Below are 14,458 nucleotides of genomic sequence, written 5' to 3' on the forward strand. Positions count from 1 at the left end.
GACCACCCCTAGTTCGGTGTTACCGCGCCCACCAATGACGTCACGGGAAAGCGCCTGTCCGAAGCCCAGCCCCTTCGGGTTACGTGAGGTCGCGCCGCCGGAACCACCGAGATGGGCGGCCTAGAGGGATGGTGGACACCTGCGCTGGGTTCTGCATGATCGTTGAGAGAACCGTTTCTAGGGGTTATGAGGGAAAGAGGGTAAATTCTGGCTAGCTCTTCTTGCCAGTCCCGTTAGGCGCCGGCTTCCTGGTTTTCCTTAGCGCCTCGTCAGCACGCTGCCCCTGAACTCGCCTCCTTCTGACCGGATGCCCCGGCGTCTCGGCCTCACAGAAGCCGCCGAGGTGGCTGCGGGCCTCTAGAGTCCTGGTTCAGTCCCCTGCCCACCGAGGCGTGATCCTTTTTTTGTCTAAAAGAAGTTGGCCCAACAGCCCCCTGTGGCCGGTACTGAAGTTTCTGATGTTTGGGGTCTCCTGCTTGCTTGGGTGGAGAGCCTCTTGGGGTCTCCCGTCACCTGATAGCTAACGTGACCATGAATATTTCACCCAGTCCAAATCCAGCTGCCTTTGTCTCCTCCATAGGCACTTTTGGGAGTCAGTGACGTGGTCCCCATAAGCACTTTTTTAGTTTTTTAAGTTTGTTCAGACCCAGAACTGTAGGGGCCGAATTAGTCACGTGTGTCTCGGTCCGTGTGAATGGTCCCAGGAGCGCTCTTGGGCAGAGGAGGCAGGTGGTGGATTGTCCCGAATACCAGCTAGAGCAATTCATGAGGAGGTGGGGACCATCAGCCAGTGGAGGGCTGGTAGAGACTCCTGCCACTGCTGGAAATGAGACGGAAGACTGTGGGCGGTTGTTGGTGATGTAGAAAAGGGACCATTGCGCTCATGGCTCTTCTTGTCTTAGCTTTTAAGGTTCTTGCTTTTCCAAACCGGGAAGAGTGCACAGAGCCAGGGGACATCAGCCATGCTCCAAACCACTTGGCCTCAGGTGAGCCTACCTTCATTTCAGTCTTAAAGGTCACGTTAGCTATCAGGTCATTAGGAAGGGACCGAAAAGGCCTAAGTTGGCGAGGCTGTGGTTTCCCCCTGAATCCATCCCCAGGGTTAAGGTTGTAAATACGTGGTGGGGGAGGTAAGAGTCTTGTGTGTAGTGTGAAGAGTTTGGACGTATAGGTTTAAGTAAAAAAGGGGGGACTCACGTCAAGAAATTCCCTCAGAATGTGAAAATCCAGATCATGTTGTACAAATAAAAGTTGTGTGAACAGATATAGAAAACAACCTTATCTAGAGGGAAACACGTTGGGGGTGGGGGATAAATTAGGAATATGGGATTAGCAAAAAAAATAAGGTTGCTAGGTGAGAAACCGCTTGAGAAAAATTCTCAATTGAAGAGGTTGCTCCACAGATACTAGATGTATCCCAGAGAGACCTGCATTGTTCTTTCCATATGTGCTTTCAGACTAAGCACATAGTGCTAGTCTGAATAATGCAGACAAGTTCTCCTTTCTCATGGAGGGTACTTTTACCAAAAACAAGTAAGTTGATATCATAAGTACCTGTTGCTCAAGTACCGTGCTTCCTAACAGTGAGGGCCTCAGGTGGGCAGCATCAGGATCACTTGGGTGCTCATTAAAATCACTAGTTGCTAGGTACCACCCTAGATCAATAATCATCCTGGGGAGGAGGGTAGGTCGTGTCAGGAATCTGTTGTAGTAAGTTCTGTGGGTGATTCTTATGCACCCTCTCAAATTTGAGAAGCCTCAAAGAAGCTCCCTGTGAAGGTGGTCGTCAGGGAAGCCCTCATGGAGGTGGTCACATGAGCTTGAGACCTCATGAAAGAAGTAAAAATAGGCTGGAGAACTACTGGAGAGAGAGCCAAAGCTGAGCTTTCCAGGGAGTATAGCAAATGCATCAGCCCTGAGGTAGGGGAGAAAGCTGGGTGTATTCTAGAGACAAGTAAAGGTTAGAGGAACTAGTTCACTGTGAGGTGGGACAACTAGGCACAGCTAGTGTCTCGGAGGTCACTGTGAAGACTCTGGTCTCACTTCTGAGTTCAGTAGGAAGATGCTAAAGGATTCTAAGCAGGGCATGTGAAAGGAATGGATTTACGTATCAAAAAGATTTTTGGCCTATAGTGGTGAGTTGGTTGCAAAAGAATGTGAGTCATTTTGGAGGATATTACAATCCAGGTAAGAGATTAAGTGTTGCTCCCTCCCTTTTCTTTTCTTAGTAGACTTCTTTTTTTTTTTTTTTTTTTTTTTTAGAGAACTTTTAGGTTCATAGCATAATTAAACAAATAGCACAGAGTCCCCATATGCTTTTTGGCCCCATACATGCATAGCTCATTATCAGAGTGGTACATTAGTTCAATTGATGAACCTACATTGACACATCATAGTCACCCAGAGTCCATAGCTTGCACTAGGGTTCATTCTTGGTGTTGTACATTCTGTGGATTACATGTGTGTAATGATGTGCATTTACTATTATCATATCATACAGTGTCTTTTCACAGGCTCTAAAAATCCTGTGTCCTGCCCTCCCTTCCTGGCAACTGTCAATCTTTTTGCTTTTTCCACAATACTGTGTAGTTGGTATCATACCTTTTCATGTTGGTTTCATTCACTTAGTAGTATTCATTTCAGGTTCCTGTGTGACTTTTCATGGCTTGATAGCTTTTTAAAGCGCTGTATAATATTCCACCGACTGTACCACAGTTTATTCACCTACTGAAGGCCCATTTGGTTGCTTCCAAGGATTGGCAATTATGAATAAAACTACTGTAAGCATCCTTGTGCTTTTTTTTGTGTGGCCATAAGTTTTTAGCTCATTGGGAAGATACCAAGGAGTCTGATTGCTGGATCGTATGGTTAGAATGTGTTTATTCTGGTTTTGTAAGGAGCTGTTAAACTGTCTTCCAAAGTGACTGCAGCAGTTTGTATTTTCACCAGCAGTGAAGGAGAGCTCGTGTTGCTCCACATCCTCACCAGTGTTTGGTGGTGTCAGTGTTTCGGATTTTGGTCCTTCTACTAGGTGTGTTGTGGTATCTCATTGTTTTAATTTGCATTTCCCTGAACACATATGCTGTAGAGTATCTTTTTGTCTACCTGTTTGCTGTCTGTATAACGTCTTTGGTGAGATTTCTGTTCGGGTCTTTTGCCCATTTTTTAATCAGGTTCTTCATTTTTCTGTTGAGTTTTTAGAGTTCTTTGTGTACTTGGGATAATAGTCCTTTATTATGTATTTCTCTTTATATGTTTTCTCACTATCTATGGCTTATATTCTCATTTCCTCGAAGTATTGTCCTTTTCAGGTAGGGTTCGATTCCCTCCCATCTTTTCTTTCAAAAATGTGTTTCCTTCAAAACCTTCTCAGGTAGTCTCTCACACTTACTTTTCTCAGATGACTTTAAATGAGCCCCAGCGTCTGCATTCATCCCATTGATTTTTTTTGGTGGAGAAGTTGATTTTATTGGAATCATAGGCAAAATTGGGGATAATTGGCTTCTTTACAAGTTTGATTCTTCCCATTTAGAAACACTGCATATTCTAATTTATTCAGTTCCTGTTTTATTTATTTTAATAATCATTTAGTTTTCTTCATCTTAGTTTTGCAGGTTTTTGTTGGGTCTACTCTTAGCATTTTTCATATGAGTGGCACCTTATTTTCTCCCATTTTGTCTTTTAATCATTCATAGTGATATTTCATAAAGCTAATCATTTTGGTTCATGTATCCTACATCTGGCTAACTTAATGAATTATCTTGTCAGTTGTAAATGTTTTTCATTTATTTTCTTGGGTCTTAGATATTTTTTAGGCAAATAGCCATTTCATCTGCAAGCAAAGATATTTATGTTACTTCATTAGCTATATTTATGCTGCTTATCCAGTCTTTTACCAAAAATAGAACCTCAGCGCATGGTAAATTATCAGCCATCAGCTTTAATGGATATGCCCTGGCATTTCACTGTGAAAGTGGTATTTGCTGTTCTTTTCTGACCTTCTTCATAAGTGTAAAAATTCTATTTGTGATCGAACCATTTTTGAAATTAATTCTTTCCCCAAATTCATATTAATCACCTTGGATCTGCCAGACATTAGGAAAAGCTACTGCTAGCTTTTACCTACTGCCAGGCACTAGGGAAAGCTACTAGGAAAACCTACTGTGCGCTAGGAAAGCAATAATGAAGAAAGCAGAATCCTTGCCTCATGGTTTACATTCTGGTGAGAGGGAGATACACGATAAAAGTGTAATTTGTTAGATGATGAAAAAATAAGTGGAGAAAAATAAGGTGCAGGTACACAGGGACCATCCACAGGAGGAAGAAAATTATATCAATAGCCTAACTGTCTTAAAATAGCAAGTTCCCCTTTATTTAAGAAAACGTGTTTCCCTTAATTTGGTCGCACGGGGTCTTTGTTGTCGCCGTGCTTTCTCTAGCTGTGAGTGGGACTACTCTCTAGTTGCGGTTTGAGGGTTTCTGTGTTGCAGCGGCTTCTCTTGTCGTGGAGCACGGTCTCTAGGCACGCAGGCTTCAGTAGCTGCGGCACACGGGCTTAGTTGCTTCACGGCATGTGGAATCTTCCCAGACCAGGGATCGAACCAGTGTCCCCTGTATTGCAAGGCAGATTCTTAAAAACTAGACCACCAGGGAAGCCCAAGTTCCCCTTTAATAATGGGAATTTTTTTGGACTCATGATGCCTGGGAATATTTGAAAGCAGGTGGGAAGAACAGCCTGTCAAGGAAGATGGTACTGGGTGGGGAAGACTGTGAAGCAGCTCTGGAGATGTGAGGGAGTAAGACTTGACTTCCGGGAAGCAGAGTGAACTTCGGTTTTCCTACCAGGCTGTGGCCTCAGAATCCCTTAATGCCTTGTTGCTGAATCCGTGATTACTCACAGGACATCATGGTTCTATCTGATGTTTGGATTTGGGGCTCAAGTATTCCAGGGGCCCTGTGGACTTTGTCAGTGCCCAGTTTAAGGGTCAGTTCTCCTTTGAGAACTTTCTAAATTTGTTCTTTTATGTTCTTTTTCTTTCACTCTCTCCTTTTGAATTCCATAGTTCTGGTTTGGAAAGGACCCCCTCGTAACGGCCTGCGTGTAGAGCGAGGAGAGTAGCTAGGAGCAGTTGCAGCATTTGTCCTGGGGATGTGTTTCTTCCCTGCCTCCTCCAGCCGTTGTGAGAGTGTCCCCTTCTCCCTGTCCCCTGTGCTGTCTCCAGTGCACAGGCTGCTCTGGGGGCTGCCGGGAGAGATTGGTGCACTCAGAGAATTAGGGGCTTAGCTGAGCCCCAGTGGGTAGGTGTTTTCATTTTCATTGGCTGAAAAGAACGCTGACTGCATAGGGTAGTGAGACTCCCAGGAGGTGGAATCATCTGTGGGGTCATCAAGGTGAGAAGGTGCAGAAGTCAGGAAACCCCTTCCGGGTTGGGAGCGCAGCCTCTGTGGTCTGCATCATGCAGTCTGTCCATAGAAGCAAAGAGAGTAGCCAGTGGATGCCATTAGAGACTGTTCTTGTGTCTCAGAAGATGCAGAGGCTCTGGCTTCTAGGGTGATGTGTGCTGTTCTGAAATAGCTGATCCCTCAGTCTAGATTGGGGGAGGGGCCTCGTGTTGCCTGGAGGTAGCCTGATAAAGATGGATTGACTGTTGATTTTGGAAGTTGTGGGTGTGAAAAGATCTTCTCCAGACAGGGGTGACACCAGGTTAGGAGGAGGTTCAGGGGTTGGCTGTGTGTTTGGAGACGTTCATGAAGCCTGTGTTGGAGGCAGCTCGCTATGTGGGAGGAGCCCGGGTTTGCTGTTTGACGAGTTTGGGTTGAAGTCCCAGCTCTGTCACTTCCTGGTTGTGTGATTTTGGGCAAAGTAGTGAATTTTTCTGAACTTTAGTTTCATTCTTTGAAAAAGAGGGGTAAATAACTCTGACTTCACATTGTGTTGTTAAGAGTAAATGACAGACAAGATTTAGAAGTACCCACCCAAGAGCCTGGTGCCTAGGGTCTAGTCTATGAATATGAGTTCATGTCGCTCTTGGGATGATGGCCTGGGGAGACAGAGAGGGGTGAACTTTTGCAAGTGGGATGAAGCTCAAGACGCGGGGCAGGGGGTGTGCTGGTGCTCGGAGACAGCACACAGCCGGTCTTCTTTGAAGATGTGCAGTTCAGAGAAGAGGCCAGAATAGGCAGGCTGCAGGTTTCCTTCAAGAGAGCTGGCCTTCTGATATGGTAAGAAGGAATGAAAAGAAATTTGTGAAATATTGGGAGTGATTTTTAAAAAATTTTTATTTCATGTTGTAGTATAGTTGATTAACAATGTGTTAGTTTCAGGTATACAGCACAGCAATTCAGTTATACATTTTCAAGTATCTATTCTTTTTCAAATTCTTTTCTATCTCTTTTAAACATAGTAGTGTATACATGTCAGTCCCAAACTCCCAATCTTTCCCTCCCTACTGACCTTCCCCTCTGGTAACCACAAATTCATTCTCTAAGTCTGTGAGTCTGTTTCTGTTTAGTTCTTTTGTATCTTGGTTTTTTGTTTGTTTGTTTGTTTGTTTTTAACATTCTACATACAAGCTACATCATATGATTTTCCCTCTCTCCATATGACTTACTTAACTCAATATGACTATCTCTAGGTCCATCCATGTTACTGCAGATGGCATAATCTTATTCTTTTTTTATGGCCAAGTATATTCCATTGTGGGTTTCCCAGGTGGCTCAGTGGTAAAGAATCCGCCTGCCAATGCAGGAGACGCAGGAGAACCCCGTGGAGAAGAAAATGGCGACCACTCCAGTATTCTTGCCTGGTAAATCCCATGGACAGAGGAGCCTGGCGGGCTGTAGCCCTTGGGGTCGCAAGAGAGTCAGGCACAACTGAATTACTAAACATCAGCAACAGTATTCCACTGTATATATGTGCCACATCTTCTTTATCCACTCCTCCATCGATGGGCATTTAGGCTGCTTCCATGTCCTGGCTGTTGTAAACAGTGCTGCACTACCCTGAACATTGGGGTGCATGTATCTGTTTGAATTATGGTTTTCTCTGGATATATGCCCAGCAGTGGGATTGCTAGATCATGTGGTAGCTCTGTTTTTAGTTTTTAAGGAAACCTCTGTACTCTTATTCACAGAGGCCGTGCCAGTGTACATTCCCATCAACGGTGTAGGGAGGTTCACTTTTCTCCACACCCTCTCCAGCATTTATTGTTTGTAGATTTTTAGGTGATGACTGTTCTGAACTGTGTGATACCTCACTGCAGTTTTGACTTGCATTTCTCTAATAGTCTCTCTAAAGATGCTGACATCTTTTCACATGCCTCTTGGCCATATGTATGTCTTTTTTGGAGAAATGTCTGTTTGGATCTTCTGTCCATTTTTGATTGGATTTTTTTTTCATATTGAATGCATAAGCTGTTTGTAAATTTGGAAGATTAATCCTTTGTCAGTCGTATTTACAGATATTTTCTCTCACTTTGGGTTTTTGCTGTGCAAAGGCTTTTGAGTGTAATTAGGTTCCATTTGTTTACTTTTGTTTTTCTTTTCATTACTCTGGGAGACAAACTGAAAAAGATATTACTGTGATTTATGTCAAAAAGTGTTCTGCCTATGTTTTCCTCTACGAGTTTTATAGTATCCTGTCTTACATTTAGATCTTTAATCTATTTTGATTTTGTTGTTATATATTGTGTTAAAGAATGTTCTGATTTCTTTTTTTTTTTTTTTAACGTATAGCTGTACTGGGGCTATTTCTAAGGAGTGGCTTCTCTGTGTGTAGTGGAAGCTGGTGGGGAAGGCCGAGGAGAAACTGAGCAGGGAATACGTCCGGTGGTGTACGTGTACTTTGGCTGAGAGGAGACGGGGAGAGTAGTTGGTGTACAGAGATAAGGTGACAGGTTATGGGTACCTCAGGTCTGTGGGTCCTAGAGAGACAGCTCCATGGAGACAGGAACATAAGAGGTTAACACAGTTACAGCCTGGAGAGCCCCAGATGCCAGGCTGTGAGGTTGGGATGACAGTTTGGAGCTGCAGAGCTGAGCAAGTGGGATAGCCTTGGTGTTCCACATTTGAAGGTGGGAGCCCTGACTGAGGGCTGGGGTACTGAGTGCTCTTGTCCATAGAACAGACCTTCCACGGGGCTCAGAGTCACAGACCTTGGCAGGTCCATTTCTTCCCTGAAGCTCACACTGGCCCCCTCTGGCCCTCACTCAGAGCCTGAGCAGGAACCTGTTGTTTCAGGAGCCAGTGACCTTTGAGGACGTGGCCGTGTACTTCACCCAGAACCAATGGGCCAGCCTGGACTCTGCGCAGAGGGCCCTGTACAGGGAGGTGATGCTGGAGAATTACGCAAATGTGGTTTCCCTTGGTAAGGTCTCTCAGTGGCCCTCTGATAGTTGATGTCCTCTTCAGATGTCTTGGGAGTTCTAGTAGTCCTCAGGGTTCTGTGGAGATGCTGGGTGGGGAAATCCCAGGTTCCCTTTGCTTTGAAGTTGCACTTTATTCCTTCCCAGGGAAGAGCGTGGTTTTGGACCCTGAGGGAAAGGACTCTTGGGGTGCCCCCGGGAGACCTCAGTTCCTCCGTCCTTGCAGTGTAGTGGATGTGGGCCCTCTCCTGTGTGCAGGAGCCTCCCAGAATATCGGTACATTCATCCTTCCTGAGGGGATGTCCTTTCTTCTGAGTCAGGGCGAGCTTGCACTTCTTCCCTGGGAAGAATCACTGTCTCCCTGATCTTTGCATGGAGTGCAGTTTGGACCCCTTCCTCAGAACCCCTGTGTGGCTCATTGGTCCCCCAGGCAGTCCCCTTCTCCCCTCAACTCAACTCGCCTGCCTTGGGGTGGGCAGAGGGATCTCAGTAACAGCTCTGGACGTCTCCCCTCAACTTGTCTGTCTCTCTTTCTTGTTGGAGTAGTGTCTCCATTCCCCAGACCTGATCTGATCTCCCAGCTGGAGAGAGGGGAAGCTCCATGGGACCCCGATCCCTGGGAAGCAGAGGATTTGAGAGGCATCTGTCCAGGTGAGTAAGGGGACTTAGCACCTTCTGGTTTCGCCTTCCTGGTTTACTGGAAATGTTTCTTCTGCAGTGGAGAGCAAAGCTCCCTGTAGCTGACCCTCTGACCTGTATTGAGTTCCCATCCCAAACCTGTAAGGACAGTTTTCATGGCAGGGTGGTAGGGTTTCAGCCATACTTTAAGGAAAGTGTGATTCTGTGCATCAAACTGATTGATTTGTACCATAGCTGTGATTTTATTTGGCTTTTTAATATTGATACAATTTTTAGTATTTTAAAGTTCCATAATGTTGTGGTTTACAATGAATTTGTTTTAAATGGGGCCATAGAGCAAAGGGCAAGAATATTCCTCCAATACCACACTCTCAAGACACACCCACCATCCTAAAATTTCCAGTCTGCTTACCAGTCAGTCCTGGAAGGTTTTAATTACTTGGATTTTCTTTACTTTAGGAAGAAGCTTTTCAGGCCTCACTTCTCACACATTCTGTAATGTTGTGAAAAGTGATTCCTTTAGTGGTAACAGCGCAGTGGCCTACAGTTCTCCAGTCACCTTATGTTCCCTCTGACTTCCTAAAAGAATCTTTTATCCCAGAATATTATGTGAAATATTTAAAGTAGAATTATCTGGCTGTTACGTAAAATTCAGAGTTGGGGGTGGTTTCCTGGCTTCCAGGTGGGGCATTGGGGTCCATCATTTCACTGTGTGTTTCCGGGCTGCTAGCTGGTCCCCTTCGTCTCACCAATGTCTTTTCCCTCCCTGAGAGTCTCCCTCTCTCTCTCTTTTGAAGCCTGTTTGCATTTCTCTCTGTTCCCTCTTACCTCTGCCATTCTTTTTTCCTCTCTTGCTTCCTTTCCTTCCCACCCTTGAAGTTCTCATTTGCCCACCTCACCTGCCCTGGCTCATTGCCCAGCCCGTCCTTGTAAGAGGCACTCCTGGACTGCAGTGTCATCACTTGTCCAGCTTATGCTGTTGTTTTTTCTTATCTCTCATCCTCCTTTATGGAAGCTCATAACCATTTCATGGGTGTATTTTAAAAACTCGCATCCTAATCCAAAAGTCTACAAGCAATAAATGCTGGAGAGGGTGTGGAGAAAAGGGAACCCTCTTACACTGTTGGTGGGAATGCAAACTAGTACAGCCACTATGGAGAACAGTGTGGAGATTCCTTAAAAAACTGGAAATAGAACTGCCTTATGATCCAGCAATCCCACTGCTGGGCATACACACTGAGGAAACCAGAAGGGAAAGAGACACGTGTATCCCAGTGTTCATCACAGCACTGTTTATAATAGCCAGGACATGGAAGCAACCTAGATGTCCATCAGCAGATGAATGGATAAGAAAGCTGTGGTACATATACACAATGGAGTACTACTCAGCCATTAAAAAGAATACATTTGAATCAGTTCTAATGAGGTGGATGAAACTGGAGCCTATTATACAGAGTGAAGTAAGCCAGAAAGAAAAACACCAATACAGTATACTAACGCATATATATGGAATTTAGAAAGATGGTAACAATAACCCTGTGTACGAGACAGCAGAAGAGACACTGATGTATAGATCAGTCTTATAGACTCTGTGGGAGAGGCAGAGGGTGAGGAGATTTGGGAGAATGGCATTGAAACATGTATAATATGTATGAAACGAGTCGCCAGTCCAGGTTCGATGCACGATACTGGATGCTTGGGGCTGGTGCACTGGGATGACCCAGAGGGAGGGTATGGGGAGGGAGGAGGAAGGGGGGTTCAGGATGGGGAGCACGGGTATACCTGTGGTGGATTCATTTCGATGTTTGGCAAAACTAATACAATATTGTAAAGTTTAAAAATAAAATAAAATAAAAATAAATAAATAAATCGCATCCTATAAAAGAAAACCAGGACCACTGCATCCCATTCCTTCCAGTTCAGTAACGAGGAAACTTGTGGTTTCTTTGGTCAGGTGGTGAGAGGGGCATCAAGACAGAAGAGCCAGCGGTAGAGCAGCAAGCCTCCGAGGGCACAGAGGCCCACGGCAGGCCCGTGGGAGGGCTTCTCACGAACGTGTCTCAGCACTTGGATTTTGAAAGCAAGGCAGTGTGGCAGACTTTCAGTCTGAATCCCAATCTGATACTTCGAGGAGGCATGAAGTTCTACAAATGTAAAGAATGTGGGAAGATCTTCCGATATAACTCAAAGCTCCTTCGGCATCAGAGGAGCCACACTGGGGAAAAGCCCTTCAAGTGCAAGGAGTGTGGCAAAGCTTTCAAGTCCAGCTATGACTGTATCGTACATGAGAAAAATCACGTTGGCAAAGGACCCTATGAATGTAAGGAGTGTGGCAAAGGTCTGAGTTCCAACACCGCCTTGACCCAGCATCAGAGGATCCACACGGGGGAGAAGCCCTACACGTGTAAGGAGTGTGGCAAGGCTTTCCGCCGGAGCGCCGCCTACCTGCAGCACCAGAGGCTGCACACTGGGGAGAAGCTCTATAAATGTAAGGAGTGTTGGAAAGGTTTTGGGTGTAGGTCACTTTTTATTGTCCACCAGCGCATCCACACTGGGGAGAAACCCTACCAATGTAAGGAGTGTGGGAAGGCATTCAGCCAGAAGATCGCCTCCATTCAGCATCAGAGAGTTCACACCGGAGAGAAGCCCTATGAGTGTAAGGTGTGTGGGAAAGCCTTCAAGTGGTACGGCAGCTTTGTTCAGCATCAGAAAGTGCACCCCGTGGAGAAGAAGCCCAGCAAGGCTCTCGGGCCACCCCTGCTGCGTCCCCAGGGCCCCTCTGCATCCTTAGCTCCCGGGTGTCTCCCGGGCCCGGGCTCTGCTCCTGCTGTGGCCGTGGCCTTGTCACACGCTGTCCTCATTCCTGTCTCTGGGCCCGTGTTCATGCTGCTTCCCGCCTCTGGGGTTCTTTCTTCCCCTGTCCAAGTAGTTCGTGTCTTCCAGGGTCTTCCTCCGGCTGTGAAGCCTTCCCCAGTTATTCTGACCCCTTCTCCTCACCCCCCGTGACCTCTCTCTTGGCACTTCTCTGGCTGTTACAGCAGATCTCTAACCTACCTTCAGGTTGATCCGTAGCTTTTACACTGTACCTGTGTTCCTATTATTTCAGCATAAACTCCATTGTAATTGAGATATATTTAAAGATATATTTACCTGTGTTTATATAATATATTCTGTTTTCTTTTGGGTAGATAATGGAAACACTTGACTTCTGTATTGGTTCCTTTCAGACTTGAACAGTAACGACTGTATCTGCATCATGGGGCTGCTGTTTGGGAAGTGCTGGTAGGATGCTATGGTGAATTAGGCACCTTTGAGATAGGACTTCCCCATATAAGGCCCCTGTGATGTGACAGAAGCTGCCTGGGAGAAACAGGCATGTAAGATCTGTCAGAGTTTAGAAGTGGCATAAGCTTACAACCAGGGCCTTTAAAAATAAATGCAGGTGGTTCAGTGGCTGAAGGTGTGTATTCATGCAGGTGAAGTTGGGTTGTCCTTGACATAGATTGTTGAGGATCTTGTACGTCTCTGCTAAAAATCATATGAAATAACCAGTTAGAAAACATATATGTGGCTTGCCTGGTGGCTCAGTGGTAAGGAATCCCCCTGCCAATGCAGGAGACATGGGTTTGATCCCTGGTCTGGGAAGATCCCATATGTTGTGGGGCAACTAAGCCTGTGGTGACAACTACTGAGCCTGCGCTCTAGAGCCTGGGAGCCAGAACTCCTGAGCCTACATGCCCCAACTCCTGAGGCCTGCGAGCCCTAGAGCATGTGCTCTGCAGCTAGAGAAGCCCGCTTCTCACTGCAGTGAGAAGCCCATGTACTGCAGCTAGAGTAGCCCCCGCTTCCTGCAACTAGAGAAGAGCCCGTGCAGGAATGAAGACCCAGCACAGTAAAAAATAAGTAAATAACAACTAAAAAAAAGTTAAAATAATTAAAAAACTGATAACAATCATTTACGTGATTGAGAGCAATCAGGTCTTGAAACATGAAATTGTTTTTTATCTTTAGTTTTGCTCTTGATACCTGGCTGTTTCTTTCTTTCTTTTTTTTTTTTTTAAAGCAAATGAACTTTTAAAAAATTTATTTGGCCGTTCCAGGTCTTCATTGTGGCACAGGCGCTTCTCTAGTTGTGACACACGGGCTTAGTTGCCCTGCGGTATGTGGGATCTTAGTTCCATGACCAGAGATCAAACCCAGGCCCCCTTGCATTGGAGCTCGGAGTCTTAGCCACTCGATCACTTTGGAAAGTCCCTGGTTGTTTCCTTTTAAGTTTGATTTGTTTAGTACATGTACACCAAGACATTCATCTTTGCTCCATCCGTTATGTAAATTTTTCTTAGTGGGTATTTTGGCTTCCTATTTGCAAGTGGTGTTGGTTTCTGCACTTTTCTCCAGATAGCATAAATTATAAATATGAGTTTGGCAAATTACTAAAGAAATAGGAGCAGGCGATCTGGGGAAAATCTGAATATGCCTGTGGAATTTTTTTTTTTTTAATTTTTGTTTGCATTGGGTCTTTGTTGCTGCACATGGGCTTTCTCTAGTTGTGTATGGACTTCTCACTGCAGTGGTTTTTCTTGTTGCAGAACATGGGCTCTAGGGTGCTTTGACTCAGCACATGTGGCACATGGCCTTAGTTGCCCCACGGTATATAGAATCCTCCCAGATCAGGCATCAAACTTGTAACCCACCAGGCTCCTCTATCCCCCACTGTCACAATACATGTTAGCTCAATGCATGTTGATTGATCAGTGATCCTATCTAAACATTTCATCGTCTGCTGTCCCCTTTTCATTTTGCCTTCAGTCTTTTCCAGCATCAGGGTCTTTTCCAGTGAGTCAGCTATTCGCATCAGGTGGCCAAAATATTGGAGTTTCAGCTTCAACATTAGTCCTTCCAATTAATAGTCAGGGCTGATTTGATCATGTTGCAGTCCAAGGGACTCTCAAGAGGTTGTGACAGGTTAGTGAAGTATAATTTTGGATTGGTTGTGCTTTTGACCTTAAATGAGGTCTTTTATAACTATGCAAAGAACTATGTGAAGTAATTTCTGGGAAAAGAACTTGAGTTATGCATTATAGACACAGCTTATTTTATTGTGCTTCATTGTATCTGTTTTGCAGATACTGTGTTTTTTACAAATTGAAAGTTTGTGGCAGCACTGCATTATCATATTATAGCTAAGATATTTTACAATAAAGTATTTTTTAATTAAGGTTTTTCCTTTTTTTTTTCCTGACATGATACTGTTAGACACTTCATACACTATAGTGTAAACAACTTTTATATGCATTGGGAAACCAGAAAATTCATGTGACTTGCTTTCTTGCTGAATTTGCATTATCATGGTGGTCTGGAACCCAGCCCACAGTATCTCCAAGGTTTGCCTTTATTAACACAAATTTAAAGTAAATCCTTATTGCCAAATTCAGACTTAAATTGAAGAAAGTAGG

At 44.9% G+C, this 14,458-nt stretch overlaps 1 protein-coding gene across 8 annotated transcripts in view; it reads left to right on the forward strand.

Annotated features, from left to right (window-relative positions):
• Positions 1-14,220, forward strand: part of ZNF621 (zinc finger protein 621) — a 50,611-nt gene extending 36,391 nt beyond the window's left edge. For 3 of the 8 annotated variants that reach the window (XM_044934233.2, XM_044934232.2, XM_044934238.2), the window contains 4 exons: positions 903-986; positions 8,239-8,365; positions 8,907-9,014; positions 10,957-14,220. In XM_044934233.2, the coding sequence (XP_044790168.1) occupies positions 903-986; positions 8,239-8,365; positions 8,907-9,014; positions 10,957-12,008 (1,371 nt within the window). In that variant the 3' untranslated portion in view covers positions 12,009-14,220. The other 5 variants (XM_044934237.2, XM_044934235.2, XM_025272838.3 and 2 more) reach the window with 5 other exon arrangements.
• The last annotated feature ends 238 nt before the right edge of the window (positions 14,221-14,458 follow it).

The sequence above is a fragment of the Bubalus bubalis genome, chromosome 21, assembly GCF_019923935.1.
Source record: "Bubalus bubalis isolate 160015118507 breed Murrah chromosome 21, NDDB_SH_1, whole genome shotgun sequence".
Classification (NCBI taxonomy): Eukaryota; Metazoa; Chordata; class Mammalia; order Artiodactyla; family Bovidae; genus Bubalus; species Bubalus bubalis.